The sequence below is a fragment of the Plectropomus leopardus genome, chromosome 1, assembly GCF_008729295.1.
Source record: "Plectropomus leopardus isolate mb chromosome 1, YSFRI_Pleo_2.0, whole genome shotgun sequence".
NCBI classification, from domain to species: Eukaryota; Metazoa; Chordata; class Actinopteri; order Perciformes; family Serranidae; genus Plectropomus; species Plectropomus leopardus.
The window spans coordinates 25,368,389-25,381,198 of NC_056463.1; the positions used below are offsets into that span (position 1 = coordinate 25,368,389).

Consider the following 12,810-nt stretch of genomic DNA (forward strand, 5'->3'; position numbering starts at 1 on the left):
CTCCACCTCTGTGCCTCCTCGTTCTTCCCACCCTTCCTTCCTCTTCTATCGCTTCTCTTTCTGAAAAACAAATCACTCTGTACATCTCTCCGGGCTTCCCACCTCTCCCCTTCCTCAATTGCTTCCCCCTGTCTCTACCGTCCCCCAACTGCTTGTTCTCATAGCCACGGTGAGTATGTGAGCAGGAAATATTACCATACCAAATGAAAGGGAGCAGATTTTTTCCTCCTTCTCTTTTCTTTTCATTCAACATTGCGTTACCTTCCCTCTCTCCCAGCCTGCTAATTAGTCGAGGGACTGGTGTTTGGGAGTTAAAAGAAAACTGCACACGTTCATTCTCTTCTTCATACAAAAGGTTTTGATGGCACTCCCATCATCTGCACACAGTACCAAAAAGGGACAGCACATACCATAGACTGAGTGAACATGGTGTTCACTCTTTTGCTTTTATCTCTTTTTGCAAATGGCCAGTCCTCTGTAACATTACACTGTAGCTAAGAAGAACATGAGAAAATTGAGTTATTCAGTTCCTTCTGCTGATGACAGGGTACCTCTGAGAGTACTTAACCCACAGTCTGACTCTTGCCACACAACAAATATACAGTCATCCCATAACACATTTCAATGTAACACATTAAAACAAGTGAGAACTACAGACACGTTTTGGGTTTTTTTCCTGAACATGTTCTGGTCCATTTCTAAACGAGATTTTAAACTAGACTTAAGTCTGAATTAAAGGAGCAGTGTGTAAAGGCTGTGACACACCAAGCCCACAGTCAGTGTCCACGGCAATCTTCGCCGTGGTGTGTCCTGCACCGTCATCTTTTTTTCCACTGATTCAACATGTTGAATCTCTGACGATGGGCATGGAATCTGTCGGTGAATGAAATCACTCCGATTGGCTGTTCAGCTCAGCACACAAGACGACAAACTAAAGTAAAAAATGTAAACAAACAGCTAAACTTAAGGAGTGAGATCAAAACAAACATGTAATATGGAATAAGAAGGTTTTTCTTCTGCCACTGAGCTCATAACAGGAACGTTTCCTGATGGTTTGTTGTTAATTGGCACACAGTAAATATGCTTTGTTCCTTCAGCATTGGATTGCGTTGTTAATGTGCTAACTGGCTAACTAGCATCATAGCAGTCTTCCACGTTTACCGTTTTAAATGACTACTACAGACAACCAACATCTGCTGGTATGGAGGGGAATCTTCTCTGGAAGGCACAGAACGTACATAATGGTTTGCTGTTGATTTGGTGCGTTCATGTGCAACTTTTTGGCAGAGACATGGCAATGTGAGGGGGCAACACAGCAGGGTGCTTTTGTCGCCGCTAGTTCTTTGATGTCGGTTTGGTGTGTCACAACCTTAAGATTTAGGGAGATTTACTAGCATCCAGCTGTGAAGATTACAGATTTCAATCATCTGAAACTTCGCCCAATTACAATTCCTTTATTGTTCATTGTTCAAGATGTTTTTACCATGACTAAATCTGCAGAGGTCTCCTCCTCTCCAAAACAAACCCACCAGGTGATTAAAACCGGTACAAATCAGTGTTTCTGATGAAAGCAGCATGTAATGCAAATAATGTGGTTACTTGTTCATTTATGTAATAACAAAGTGATTCTATTCATTTTATACATCTCACCAACTATTCCTTTGCAAGTCTGGTTCAATGCATAGAAAAATGTGAATGTGTGTTTGTGTTTGCTTATGGTGTACAGTGTTGCAGAGAAAAGGATAACATCTTATTTTCACTCTGAATGTTTGGACAAAACCTGCTGAGTGAGGAGTCCACTCTAATGGATATGTGGACATTCAGATGGCCTGTCAAGCATTTGTGTGTGTGTGTGTGTGTGTGTGTGTGTGTGTGTGTGTGTGTGTTAATCTGCTGGGGCAACTCATCTTATCCTAAATGCCATGACCAATTTCACGCTCTCACAGGAAAGGTCATGCCACCGGCGTGTGTGTGAGTGAGCATGTTTGTGTGTACATGCCGGTGTTGTGTGAATCTGAAGTTAACCCGGTTAACCCCAGCATAGGTGAAAATCTGCTGCTGAAGCAGACTTTAGCGACAGACATCTTGGACAACGCTACTTAACGTCACTAGCCATCAATATCTCTCTCACATACAAACACAGATGGAAACACAGAAACACAAACACTGTGTACCTTTCAGTACCTACATAAAATATATACACACTCAACAAAAAATCTCGAGATAACTTGCATAAGAGCATGCACATGCACACACACACACACTGTAATTTTCACACAATTTGTTCAATAATGTCAAGCACACTGCACACAGCTTGATGTAATGTGCCTTTGAGTGTGGATTAAAAAAATACCCACATAAAACAGCTTAAAAGAGAGATAGTGTGGATTGTTTTGCATCTCACCATAACGACATATTTTTACTTCTGTAACACTTAAATCAGATAACACTGGAACCCCCAAAATGCTATTCTGAACCGTCAAATGACGACAACATTGTACAACAGAAAATAGAGCGTGTGACGTGTTGTACAATACAATATATGATATAGCTTTCAGACATGACTGAATCCATCAGCTGTGGAGAGACGTGCAGAGACAGAGTGACAGAATGAGAGATCAACTCTGACACAGAGTGCACATAAAAAAGAATCAAAAGAAAGAGTGAGAAAGTGGGAGAGTGCGTGTGTATGTGTGTGTTTAAGTGTGTGAGCGAGAGAGTTTAAGTGTGTGTCTTCCAAGGCCCCCGTTGATCATCTTGACACATGTCTGAGCATTTCTGTCACTTTAATGTCACTGTGGAAATTCTGCAGATTAGTACAACATCCGTCATGGTGCTAGGCCGATCCAAGTCAACAGAACGCATGCAATATTAAACGCTAATATTCCCTACAGCCTTTTATGCTCCAATATTACAGAGACAGAAGAAAGGTCCTGAATATTCACTCAGAGAGATGACATGGACAGGTTTGCGAGGAAAGTGCACATGGGCACACTAACACATGCACACGCACAGATGATCACACAAAAAGGACTCTGTATAGACACATTCACGTATTACACACACTCCTTTACACACTGTCTCTCACAAAAGTGTAGCTCTAGCAGAGATTCATTTACATAAAACCACACACACAAATATATCCATATTGCTTATTTCCATTGCATCTCTGACAAAAAATACTCCACTGTTTGTACGGGTGAGAAAAAAGAAACAGATTGGTAGGACAGAGAAACATGAGACAGTAAGAAAAAGTGGAGGAATGAGAGGGATGAAACATGAGAACCAGAGTCAAACAGGAATGAATTAAATACTTAGAAAGCGAGGCAATAAAGAGTGAGAGGGGGTAGAAAAAACGGCTGAGTGAAATGAAGCGAAAGACAAACAGAGAGAGAAAGAGAGCTGATTAGAGATGCATGCTGAGGGAATGTCATTGTTCTAGTCGATTTGAGACATTATTTAAACTGAGACCCAGGAGAGAAAGACAGAGTATAAGAGAGAAGAGTGATCGACAAAAGGAAGCGGATGGAGGTGGGACAGGGACCTAGACAGGGGAAAGAGAAAAGTGGTGTATAAAAAGAGAAACAGTGAGGGTGAGAAAGAGAAAAAGAGAGGGGCAGAGAGAGACTTTTTCTGCATTAGTCTGAAAGATGGCATAAACCTGACAATGTTCATTTATGGTGTGTGTGTGTGTGTGTGTGTGTGTGTGTGTGTGTGTGTGTGTGTCTAAAGCCCCTTCTACTATAACTTTTATTTTAGTCTGGGGTTCATATAAGGCAAAAACTATTAAATACAATGGTTTGCGTAGGAGGATGTTTGTTATTTGAGGCTGAGAGTGTGCAAGACAAGCGAACGAACAGCTGCTGGTTGACAGCTGTACTTCTCCACTGATGTCCTCTGTCGCCTCTGTCTAAAACACACACACACACACACACACACACACACACACACACACACTCACACTCTCACACTCTAATACACAGACGGGGGTGTATGAATGATACATAAGTAGTGAATAATGCAGGCTGTCCTGTGCTACAGTGAGGTGGAGCAGTCATACTGAACTTTTCACTGCTGACCGACGAGAGGCTGTTGTTGGGGTGATGCCCACTATTACCTGGCAAGTTGCATTAGCTTTGGTGCAAGCAAAGGCCTGGGCCTGAGGTGGTGGTTAACATCAAACTCAGACTGAGATCAAATTGTAAGCTCACATCCTGCAGTAAACCAGTGTGCGAATACTAGCTATGGGATCATACTTTAACTGGGAGGTAACTGTGACCAGAAGCAAACACAGTGAACCGCCAGAAATTATTCTGATTCAAAAATGACTCACGCAATCATGATAATTCAACCCAACTGTAAACCATTATGCACTAAGAGCTGGTTTATGTGTCACACGAATGTCAAATTCAATCAAAGGATTTTTTTTTCTCCTTTTGTATCATTTTTTAAAACAAAAAAAACCACACCTGAATTTCATAGTTAGAATTCAGACTCAGTTCCAGTTTTTTTCTGGTTTAAGTGAATCATTTTTCTCTGTCCCACAAAGTCAGGCAATGTAAAAGCAAGGGAAGCTATTAGACAAGATTAGAGTTTTATATTAGAGAAGTGATCTACTGTCAATCTAATTGAAAATGTCTGAGACACCACATATTCTGTTGTCATAAATCACCCTTACAGAAGTCCCGCGCCAACAAGGCTGACGTCAGCTGTCAGTTATTTACAACCTCAACAGCACACTGTCACAGACATGTTCTGCACCTATAGGCCTTCGGACTTTTTCTTTATATACTGACAATATATCTTAGTTGGAGTCTGGGTTTGCCTTTTTTTACCTGTCTGTTTTTTGGACTGCTTGCAGTAAGTCTAGTTGTTTGAACACTGAATCTGCCTCATCTATCCATTATGCATGTGGGTCCAACCCTGCTCTTCCAAAATTGTGACACATGCAGTGTATTGCTTTATTTAGCAGCCTGACTGTACTGATAGCTGTCCATAACCCAACATGACAGGTTCAAATAAGAACCGCCTGGCACTGCTGTTATTCAGCATGTGTCTAAAGCATGTCACTTAATAAATTTCACAGCAAACACAAAATAAAATCCAAGAATAAAACTAGACAAAAAGAAGAAAATATTTAACAAGGAAGGGGTCCTAATAAATTTGCTCCGTGCGTGTTTGGAATTTATTAGAGAAGTCCTCTTTATGTCGTCAAGAAGGAAACTGCTTAATGAAGACCATGTGAGGAGATTCTCCCTAGGGGAGCTCTTCCATGCTCTCTCTCTCTCTATGTGTGTGTGTGTGTGTGTGTGTATGTGTGTGTTGATATGCTCTAACTTGAATTGACTGAATATCTGGATCTAGCACTGCTATTGGTAATTAGGGATAAATCCCCTGAGAAAGCAAACCAGTGTAATACATTTGTGTTTAAATAGGTGGAACTTGTGTGTGGCAGCGTGACCCTCCAATAACTTCTCAACAACATACAGTATATACAAAAACACATCGTGTGTGAGGTCCCCTGCCACACTGACAAATTAGGTTATCATTACCAACATTGGTGATCACATGTTCATTACTTACATTGTTTCCCTCTGTGTGGCTCTCGGGCAGACACAGACAGCGGTATGGCGTCACACTGGTTTCACAGTGGTCTGCGTGGCCGTGACACTCACATCTGGCCAGATGACAAAGAGAAGGAGAGAAAAATAAACACACTCAAAACTAAAAAACTGAATGGTACAAATTTGATGATTCAAACATTAAATTTCTGATTTAAAAAAAAATGTAACAACATAACGGTAAGCAGGAAACAACATGAAAACATGACAAAAGCTCCCCCTCCTTCAAAGTTTCTGTTGCCTCCTCCTCCATCCCTCGTCCATGGAGCAGCAGTACAACCATTAGGAAGTTCCCATTCAACATTTATAAATGCCATCCTGAGAATTATCAGAGCAACATAACAGGTAGCAGACAGCCTTGTCTCTCTCACGCACACACACATTCCCACTTACCAACAGTGGACTACAGTTAATAATGTAAACCAAAAGAAATGATCTCACTGCCGACCCTTTTTTTTCTAACTTTATCCTGAATCTTATTTTTGAATACTTTTTATTCCACTGCTTTTCTTATCTTTTATTTCTTTTATTTATTTTAATAGTGTGTGAACCCTGAGACTAGTTACAACATCAAGTACAGTTGAGCCTTTTTTTAAGTAAATTAAAAAATAAGTATAAGGAGACTGATATAGTATAAAGCTGTGACATGTAGGTCCAGAGCCTGTCCAAGGCTGCCACCCGTTCACACTATAGAGGAATGTGTGGAAAAAAATCACCAGAGGGTCTTTGACTTGATTTTAGCGTGATTTAAAGCATGACCAAATGTGGACCTCCAATATTTCCCCTGTTGGCTCGCCGGTCCACTAAAGGTGAATGAGTAAGAATACAGTGGTCCACTCTTGAACAGGTATGCAAGTGTACATGCACTCACTCACACTCACTCACTCACACCACACTGAAGGACAGTCGTTTAATTATTCATTCAGATATTCAGTTGCTTTCTCCCTTTCATTCTTCCTTCTGAGTATCTGTTCACCTCTTTATATCACTCTGTTACAAGCTGACTAGATTAAATTAAATCTGAAGCAGTAAGCAGTCAAGAATTTCTCCATTTCTTCTCAAATTAAAAGCCTATTTGTGCAGTATTTCTTATTTATGGTAGCCTACAAGTATTTTCTTCATTGCCTTTGAGATCTAGCAATGACTTCATACACCAAAGTAAAACTGCAAAAAATGACAAGTGAATTGCAACCCAAGAATGTTTCCAAATCATATACTAAAATAATTTTAAATATTTTTCATCTGGTTAAATGATGCAATACTAAAAAATGAAATTGAGTTTCACAAAGAAAGCCTTTTTACTGTCCAGAGATAATCGTAAGAAAAAAAATCTGATTAGATGTACAGAAAAAACAGCGCATTAGCTTTGATAGCCACCACTTCTAAACAAAATGTGAAAAAGCAACACGGACAACAACTCAGACTTAGTCAATACAAATGTATGGAAGTAAAGAAAAGTGTTAAGATATGTCTTTATGCTTAACATTTAGCTCATAATCCTTTACTTTTACAGATGAAAAACACATACCCAGTTGCGAATTGCTCACATTATGTGTTTATCAGGGAAAAAACAATTTAAAAAAAACTACCACTGATATTGTTACTGCTAAACTTACAATGGTCGGGTTGTAAAGACGACTTGCTATGTTTAATAGAACATTCTATGAAAAAAGAAGACTTTTCTGTGCCATAAATTTCATGCAGTAATGTAAGAGGGACTTTGTTCTAACACCTAGGACAAACAATGCTCATTTGTGCAGACATCAACAAAGACACACATACTCAGGTTATGGGTGCTTTCTCTCCTGCCAACACGCTTATTTACATTCTTTATAAAGAATGAGGAGAGAAGAGACAGAGAGACAGAGGAAGAATGAAAGAGAGGGGGAGGCAGGGGGGGATGAAGAATGCACAGATGAGATTTCAGCAGCTCTAAATCTCTGTTTCTCCTACTTCACTGTAACAAGCTACTAATTAAAACAGCTTAGAAGGAGGGGGAGTGAGAGCAAGAGTTAGAGATGATTGCCTCCTGCATAATCCTATAATTACCACTGTCATAAAAAACAGTCACTCTGTCAGTCTAATGAAGAGATGTGTTCACAATTACTCTCAGAAAGCTCTGCTGATACTCAACAGTCTGTGTCAAAATATTTTTCTAGATGTCGAACTGTGCTCACACATTTTAACAAATCAACACTGAAAAGTCTTTTAAGTGTTTCTTTCAGCCAATTATGCCACTTCAATAAAAAAAAGGAGTGACTGCTAACTGACAAAATTGGACGTATGCTGCATACTGCAGTAAGCCTGCAAACAGAAAAAAATTGTAGGGAAAAAAATTGTTTTGCCAGAATATAAGTTTAAAAATACTGACTAAAAACTAACCTGAAATGTTGACTTCAAAGTGCACAATTCAAACTCTTCATGACACACAGATTTATGTATATATAGAGATGAAATCATTTTTCATGACTGCAATTCAAATCCCATCGACAACTTTCAGAAACAGATGAGATAGTTATAGTGAGATCTCTGGATAAATATTTTGTAAGTCCTCACCGGCCACTGATGGTGATGTCATTGATGGCATAGTATCTGTGTCGCTGGTTCACCCCGTCCGCTCTGGTGTGGGACTGTCCACTCAGGTGTATCCTGACCTGGGTGGCATGTGCCATCTTCTGCAGGGCAGGGGTGTTGTAGAAGTCATTATAGCCTGGCCTCAGGTTTGGCTCCGGTGTCAGCAGACTGAATATGATGTTACCTCCTGAGAAGGGCAAATCGCTGGAACAAAGGAAACATTAACACACATCAAAACCATTTGAGTCAGCGCATGTGTCTTGGTCGACACTCTTTTAAAAAACAAATAAATCTAAGGGATCTGTATCAAGAGTTACTACCTCCGTCAAGGGGGTAGTTCTTTCAAATTGGTTTGTCAGCAGGATGACAGAAAAAACTACTAGAAAACTTCAGTGGAAGTGTAAAGCATGGGTAAAGGAAGAATTTGTTAAATTCTGGAGTGGATCTGGGACACAAGACGGTTATATAAGTTATTTTTCACTTAGTAAACATTGTGAGCTAGGGCATTTGATCTAGACCAAAGCCTGTGCTCTCTGACTGCCCTTCTATGTTATATTTTTTTGTCAAAAAAATGAACTGCCTTGAAAGTCCAGTATCGGTCAGGTGAAAGTGTACAGCAAAGAATACTGCACAGTCAATCGAACAAGTGCCACTGCAAAGACATAAACTACTATTATTGTGTCTTGACCTTAATGGGCTCCTTCTTTACTTTTCCATCTCTCCCTGTAGCAGCTTTTTTTCCCTTTGTCCTATAAGGTAATGCCAAAACTGATTCCAGCTGCTGCTCTTGTGCACATATGTGTGTGTGTGTGTGTGTGTGTGTGTGTGTGTGTGTGTGTTTATGTTGGCTTAAAATAAGCATAGAGTACACACTACCATACAAATAGTTGCAAACATGATGTATGTGTATACACATGTCCTTGCAAGTGTATTTGAGTACTGCGTCCTGTTTGTCTATGTTTTGAGTTTCAAGTTTGGAGTGCTTGTGTACTGTCTGATAGGGTGATAAAACTTGCTTGAAACACACCTGATGGCTGCTAAAAACAAACATCACCGCACATATAATTGTGCACAAACATGTATTTGTTCAGACTACTTACAACCTCTGCTAACCCGGCGGTTTAAAACATTGCACCATCTGAACACCAAACAAACATCTGCAGCTGTAATTTCTGTTATTTTCATTTTCTGGTGCAACCGGGTGGTTTTGAACACAAATCATTGGGTGAGAAGGGAAAAGTTTCAATATGTAAACAACAACCCCCTGTTGGTGTTGCCTGTGATGTGCAATTGATATAGCATTAATAAGTTGGTTAGACTTGAAAGCATGGCTGATTGGAAACCTCTCTATAAAGTTTAACACTGAATATTACAAGAGAATTGTGTCAGCCTAGAACAACCTGGATAGACCATAAAAGATACAAGGAAGTAATACCTTGCAATAACATTAAAACATATTTATGTGCAATGTATATTTCAGCCAGAACCCAAAGCACGAACCAGAACATGTATACAAGACCAATTTAGTGCAATATGGCACAATGGTTCTGTTGCAAGCATTTTGTTACACTCAGCTAGATTGTTCAGATCTGTGAATTGACAGTGATGCTACAGCTGTTGTTGTTGAATTTATGATTGAACAGGTGCACCACACATATTTAATTTTTTAATGTAAGGGCTAAGGAAAAACAAGACTCACTCACTAAGAACTATTTAAATGTTAGCCATTATTTTGTTTCAGCTCTCACTTACATTTTATTGAGATGGAAAAGAAATACCCGTTTACGCATTTATCTGCACATGTAGACAAGATGCAAAAGGATCACTAACATCACTCCTGGAGCACTACTGTAATCAACTGGTATGAAAACCCCTGAAATGACTGAGGCGTGCTTGAATTTATCTTGCCAGACACTCCGGCAGCCTCAGAGGAGGCAATGTCTCTTGCGGGATTAAATAAATCTTGCGAGATAAAAAAAACATAAATCTTGCAAGATCAAAGACAGTGCTCTTTTTGATATAATTATCAACCACTAATGTCACAGAGTTTGTTATTATGTTGCCAATGTGAGGTTCAATTGCTCTCGTGCCAATTTAACTAATACATATAACCGTGCCAGGAGAGGTTGTGTGTGATATCATTTGTCAGTCAAGTGAAAAATAAGCAATGACTACATAATCTGTGATCTATTCATACCTGTTCTATCTAGTGCCAACCAAGGCCTTGATACAAGCAGCTATGCCAAGATTTAGTGTGTCAGATTGTGATTGTGTGTGTGTGTGTGTGTTAAGACTGTGTTCCAAGGCCAGTTCTCTATCTAGTGCCAATCGAGAGTCTGTTACCGGTCATGTGCCAAGGCAGCGCTGTAGGTGGTAAGCTTTATAAACCTCGTCACTGTGAGAGTGCCAGAGTCTGTGTGTGTGTGTGTTACCTGTATATGTGTGTAATGAGTATATATCGGATTTCCTTTGATTTCTTTTGAACACACTAACACACACAAATGTGTGCATGCATTTATATGTGTTTGTATGTGTTCATATACTTCTTTATTTAGTCTTGCCAGTAATTTCTGTGTAATCTCCTCTGCCTTAAAGAGGCCATGGCCACCAAACAGCATATGGAGCAAACATGTGGCTCTACTCGGAGGAGAATACCCAAAACAGAAAAACAGACTGCTTTTTTTTCTGTTTTTTTTTTTTTTTAGAAGATTCAAGGCATTTTCAAATGGGATGATCACTCTGTGGCCAGAGACATTTTTATCTCCATCTGACTGATGACAGTGAATTACAACAACTTCACAACAATGCTGAGCATCCATCAAGTCACTAAATATGTATTTGCTTTTCCTGATTCCCACAGGATTAATTATACTTTTCAAAATATAATTGTCCCGTTCATGTCCAGTTAAAAATGTTAACTTTTCATGAAACTTTGGTTAAGATTTTTTTGAAGTGGGGTTGTATGAGGTTCTTTTCTACAGTAGATGTCGGTAAGCACGCATCCAGTGGAGAAGAAAACCAGAGTACTGCTACTGCCAAACAGCAGCAAAACATAGTACAGACACCTAAAAAAAAGTCTGACTTATAAAAATCAACATCAGCTTTATTGTACAGTATATTTACCTTGCCGTGTGGAAGCCTTTTATTTACAGCTACCAAACTCCATTGAAAAAAAAAGTAATTTTAGGTTGGAGAACACGAAGGCTCTATCTGATGTTTTGGTTGTGCTTTTTCTGCAACTTTGGTAAATCTGTACTAACCTAAAGACACACAATGACACCAATAAACTAACCGACTGAGACAGTAGCAGACACATCTTCAAAAAATTCAAACTATCCCTTTAATCTTAGAGCAATTACATGTTTTTTCAAATCATTTTAAAAAGTATTTTAAAAGGGTTGTATGAGTCTAAGGAGCAAGTGAACATCGTCACCAACCACCACTGCACCTTAACTGAAATGTAAAAACAAGTACTTTCTTTTTTTGAGTGTGATTGTATTATCTTTAAATCTTTTTATGGTAAGTATGATTATATTGACCATTTTCCACACATGGCACCTACCTGGGCAGCTGCAGACAGTTGACTGAGTCAGGTTTCAGAAGAGGACCGTTGTTCTGCATTTGAAACACAGTACAGTTTCTGGCCATATATTGCCAGTCCAACCAGGGCTGTTCTGCACTGGTGCCATTGTCAAGTTCTGTAAGGTCAAGCCTCCGTCTTTGGATAAGGACTGACTCAGGCAAGAGCCCACCAAACTGCAAAATAACATAGAATATCTGGAGGAGAGATGGGTATAGGTTAGCATGAATAGAGCCAGATATTGTTTTGCATCACATTATATTAAAATGTGATACTAATTTTGAATGGTATGAACAAAACATTAAACACTACTGGTCATATACTGTGCAGTGATACAAACCATACTTTAATGACAAGCTTAAATTATACTTTAAGGTTTTACTTGAAAACAGACAATTGTCTCACAAGTACTTTTCCCTTAAACCACGTGTGTGTCAGTGTGTGTAGGTGTGGGTTTTTGTGGTAAGTGTTATCTGCCCCACTACAGTGTGGGCTGGGACACTGGGACAGCGGGGAGCGTTAAGCCACAGCGGGGAAAACGCGGCGCATTACAGCCACACACACACACACACACACACAACACACACACACACACACACACACACACACACACACACACACACACACACACACACACACACACACACACACACACACACACACACACACACACACACACAAACCCTGAACTTCAGAAAGTGTCTTTTATCTGGGGACTTGAGTTGAGCTACCACGTCAGGACAGCTCCCAAAATCCTGCCCACACTCACATACACACTTCAGAGAGAAGAGGGACGAGTCTTTTGACAGCCCCGGTGTTGACAACGCCCAAATCCAGCAATATCTCTCTCTCCCTCTGCCCCCCCTTTCTGTCTCTCACTGCAGTGCTTAGAAAGAGGATGAAACTACTGTCCACTGCACATACAGGTGCAAGCAGATAGATACAGTAGAGTGTTTGTATTGTGGCATTTCAACAGTATACTTTACAATGATGGAATTTTGTTGCCTGTTCAACCCAAAAAGGCTAAAATGAATG

General features: G+C 39.8%; 1 protein-coding gene across 1 annotated transcript in view; it reads right to left on the bottom strand.

Moving 5' to 3' along the window:
• Positions 1–12,810, bottom strand: part of ush2a (Usher syndrome 2A (autosomal recessive, mild)) — a 230,540-nt gene that overhangs the window by 186,599 nt on the left and 31,131 nt on the right. The window contains 3 exon segments of the mRNA XM_042488321.1: positions 5,584–5,677; positions 8,178–8,399; positions 11,758–11,972. Coding sequence (XP_042344255.1) covers positions 5,584–5,677; positions 8,178–8,399; positions 11,758–11,972 — 531 coding nt within the window.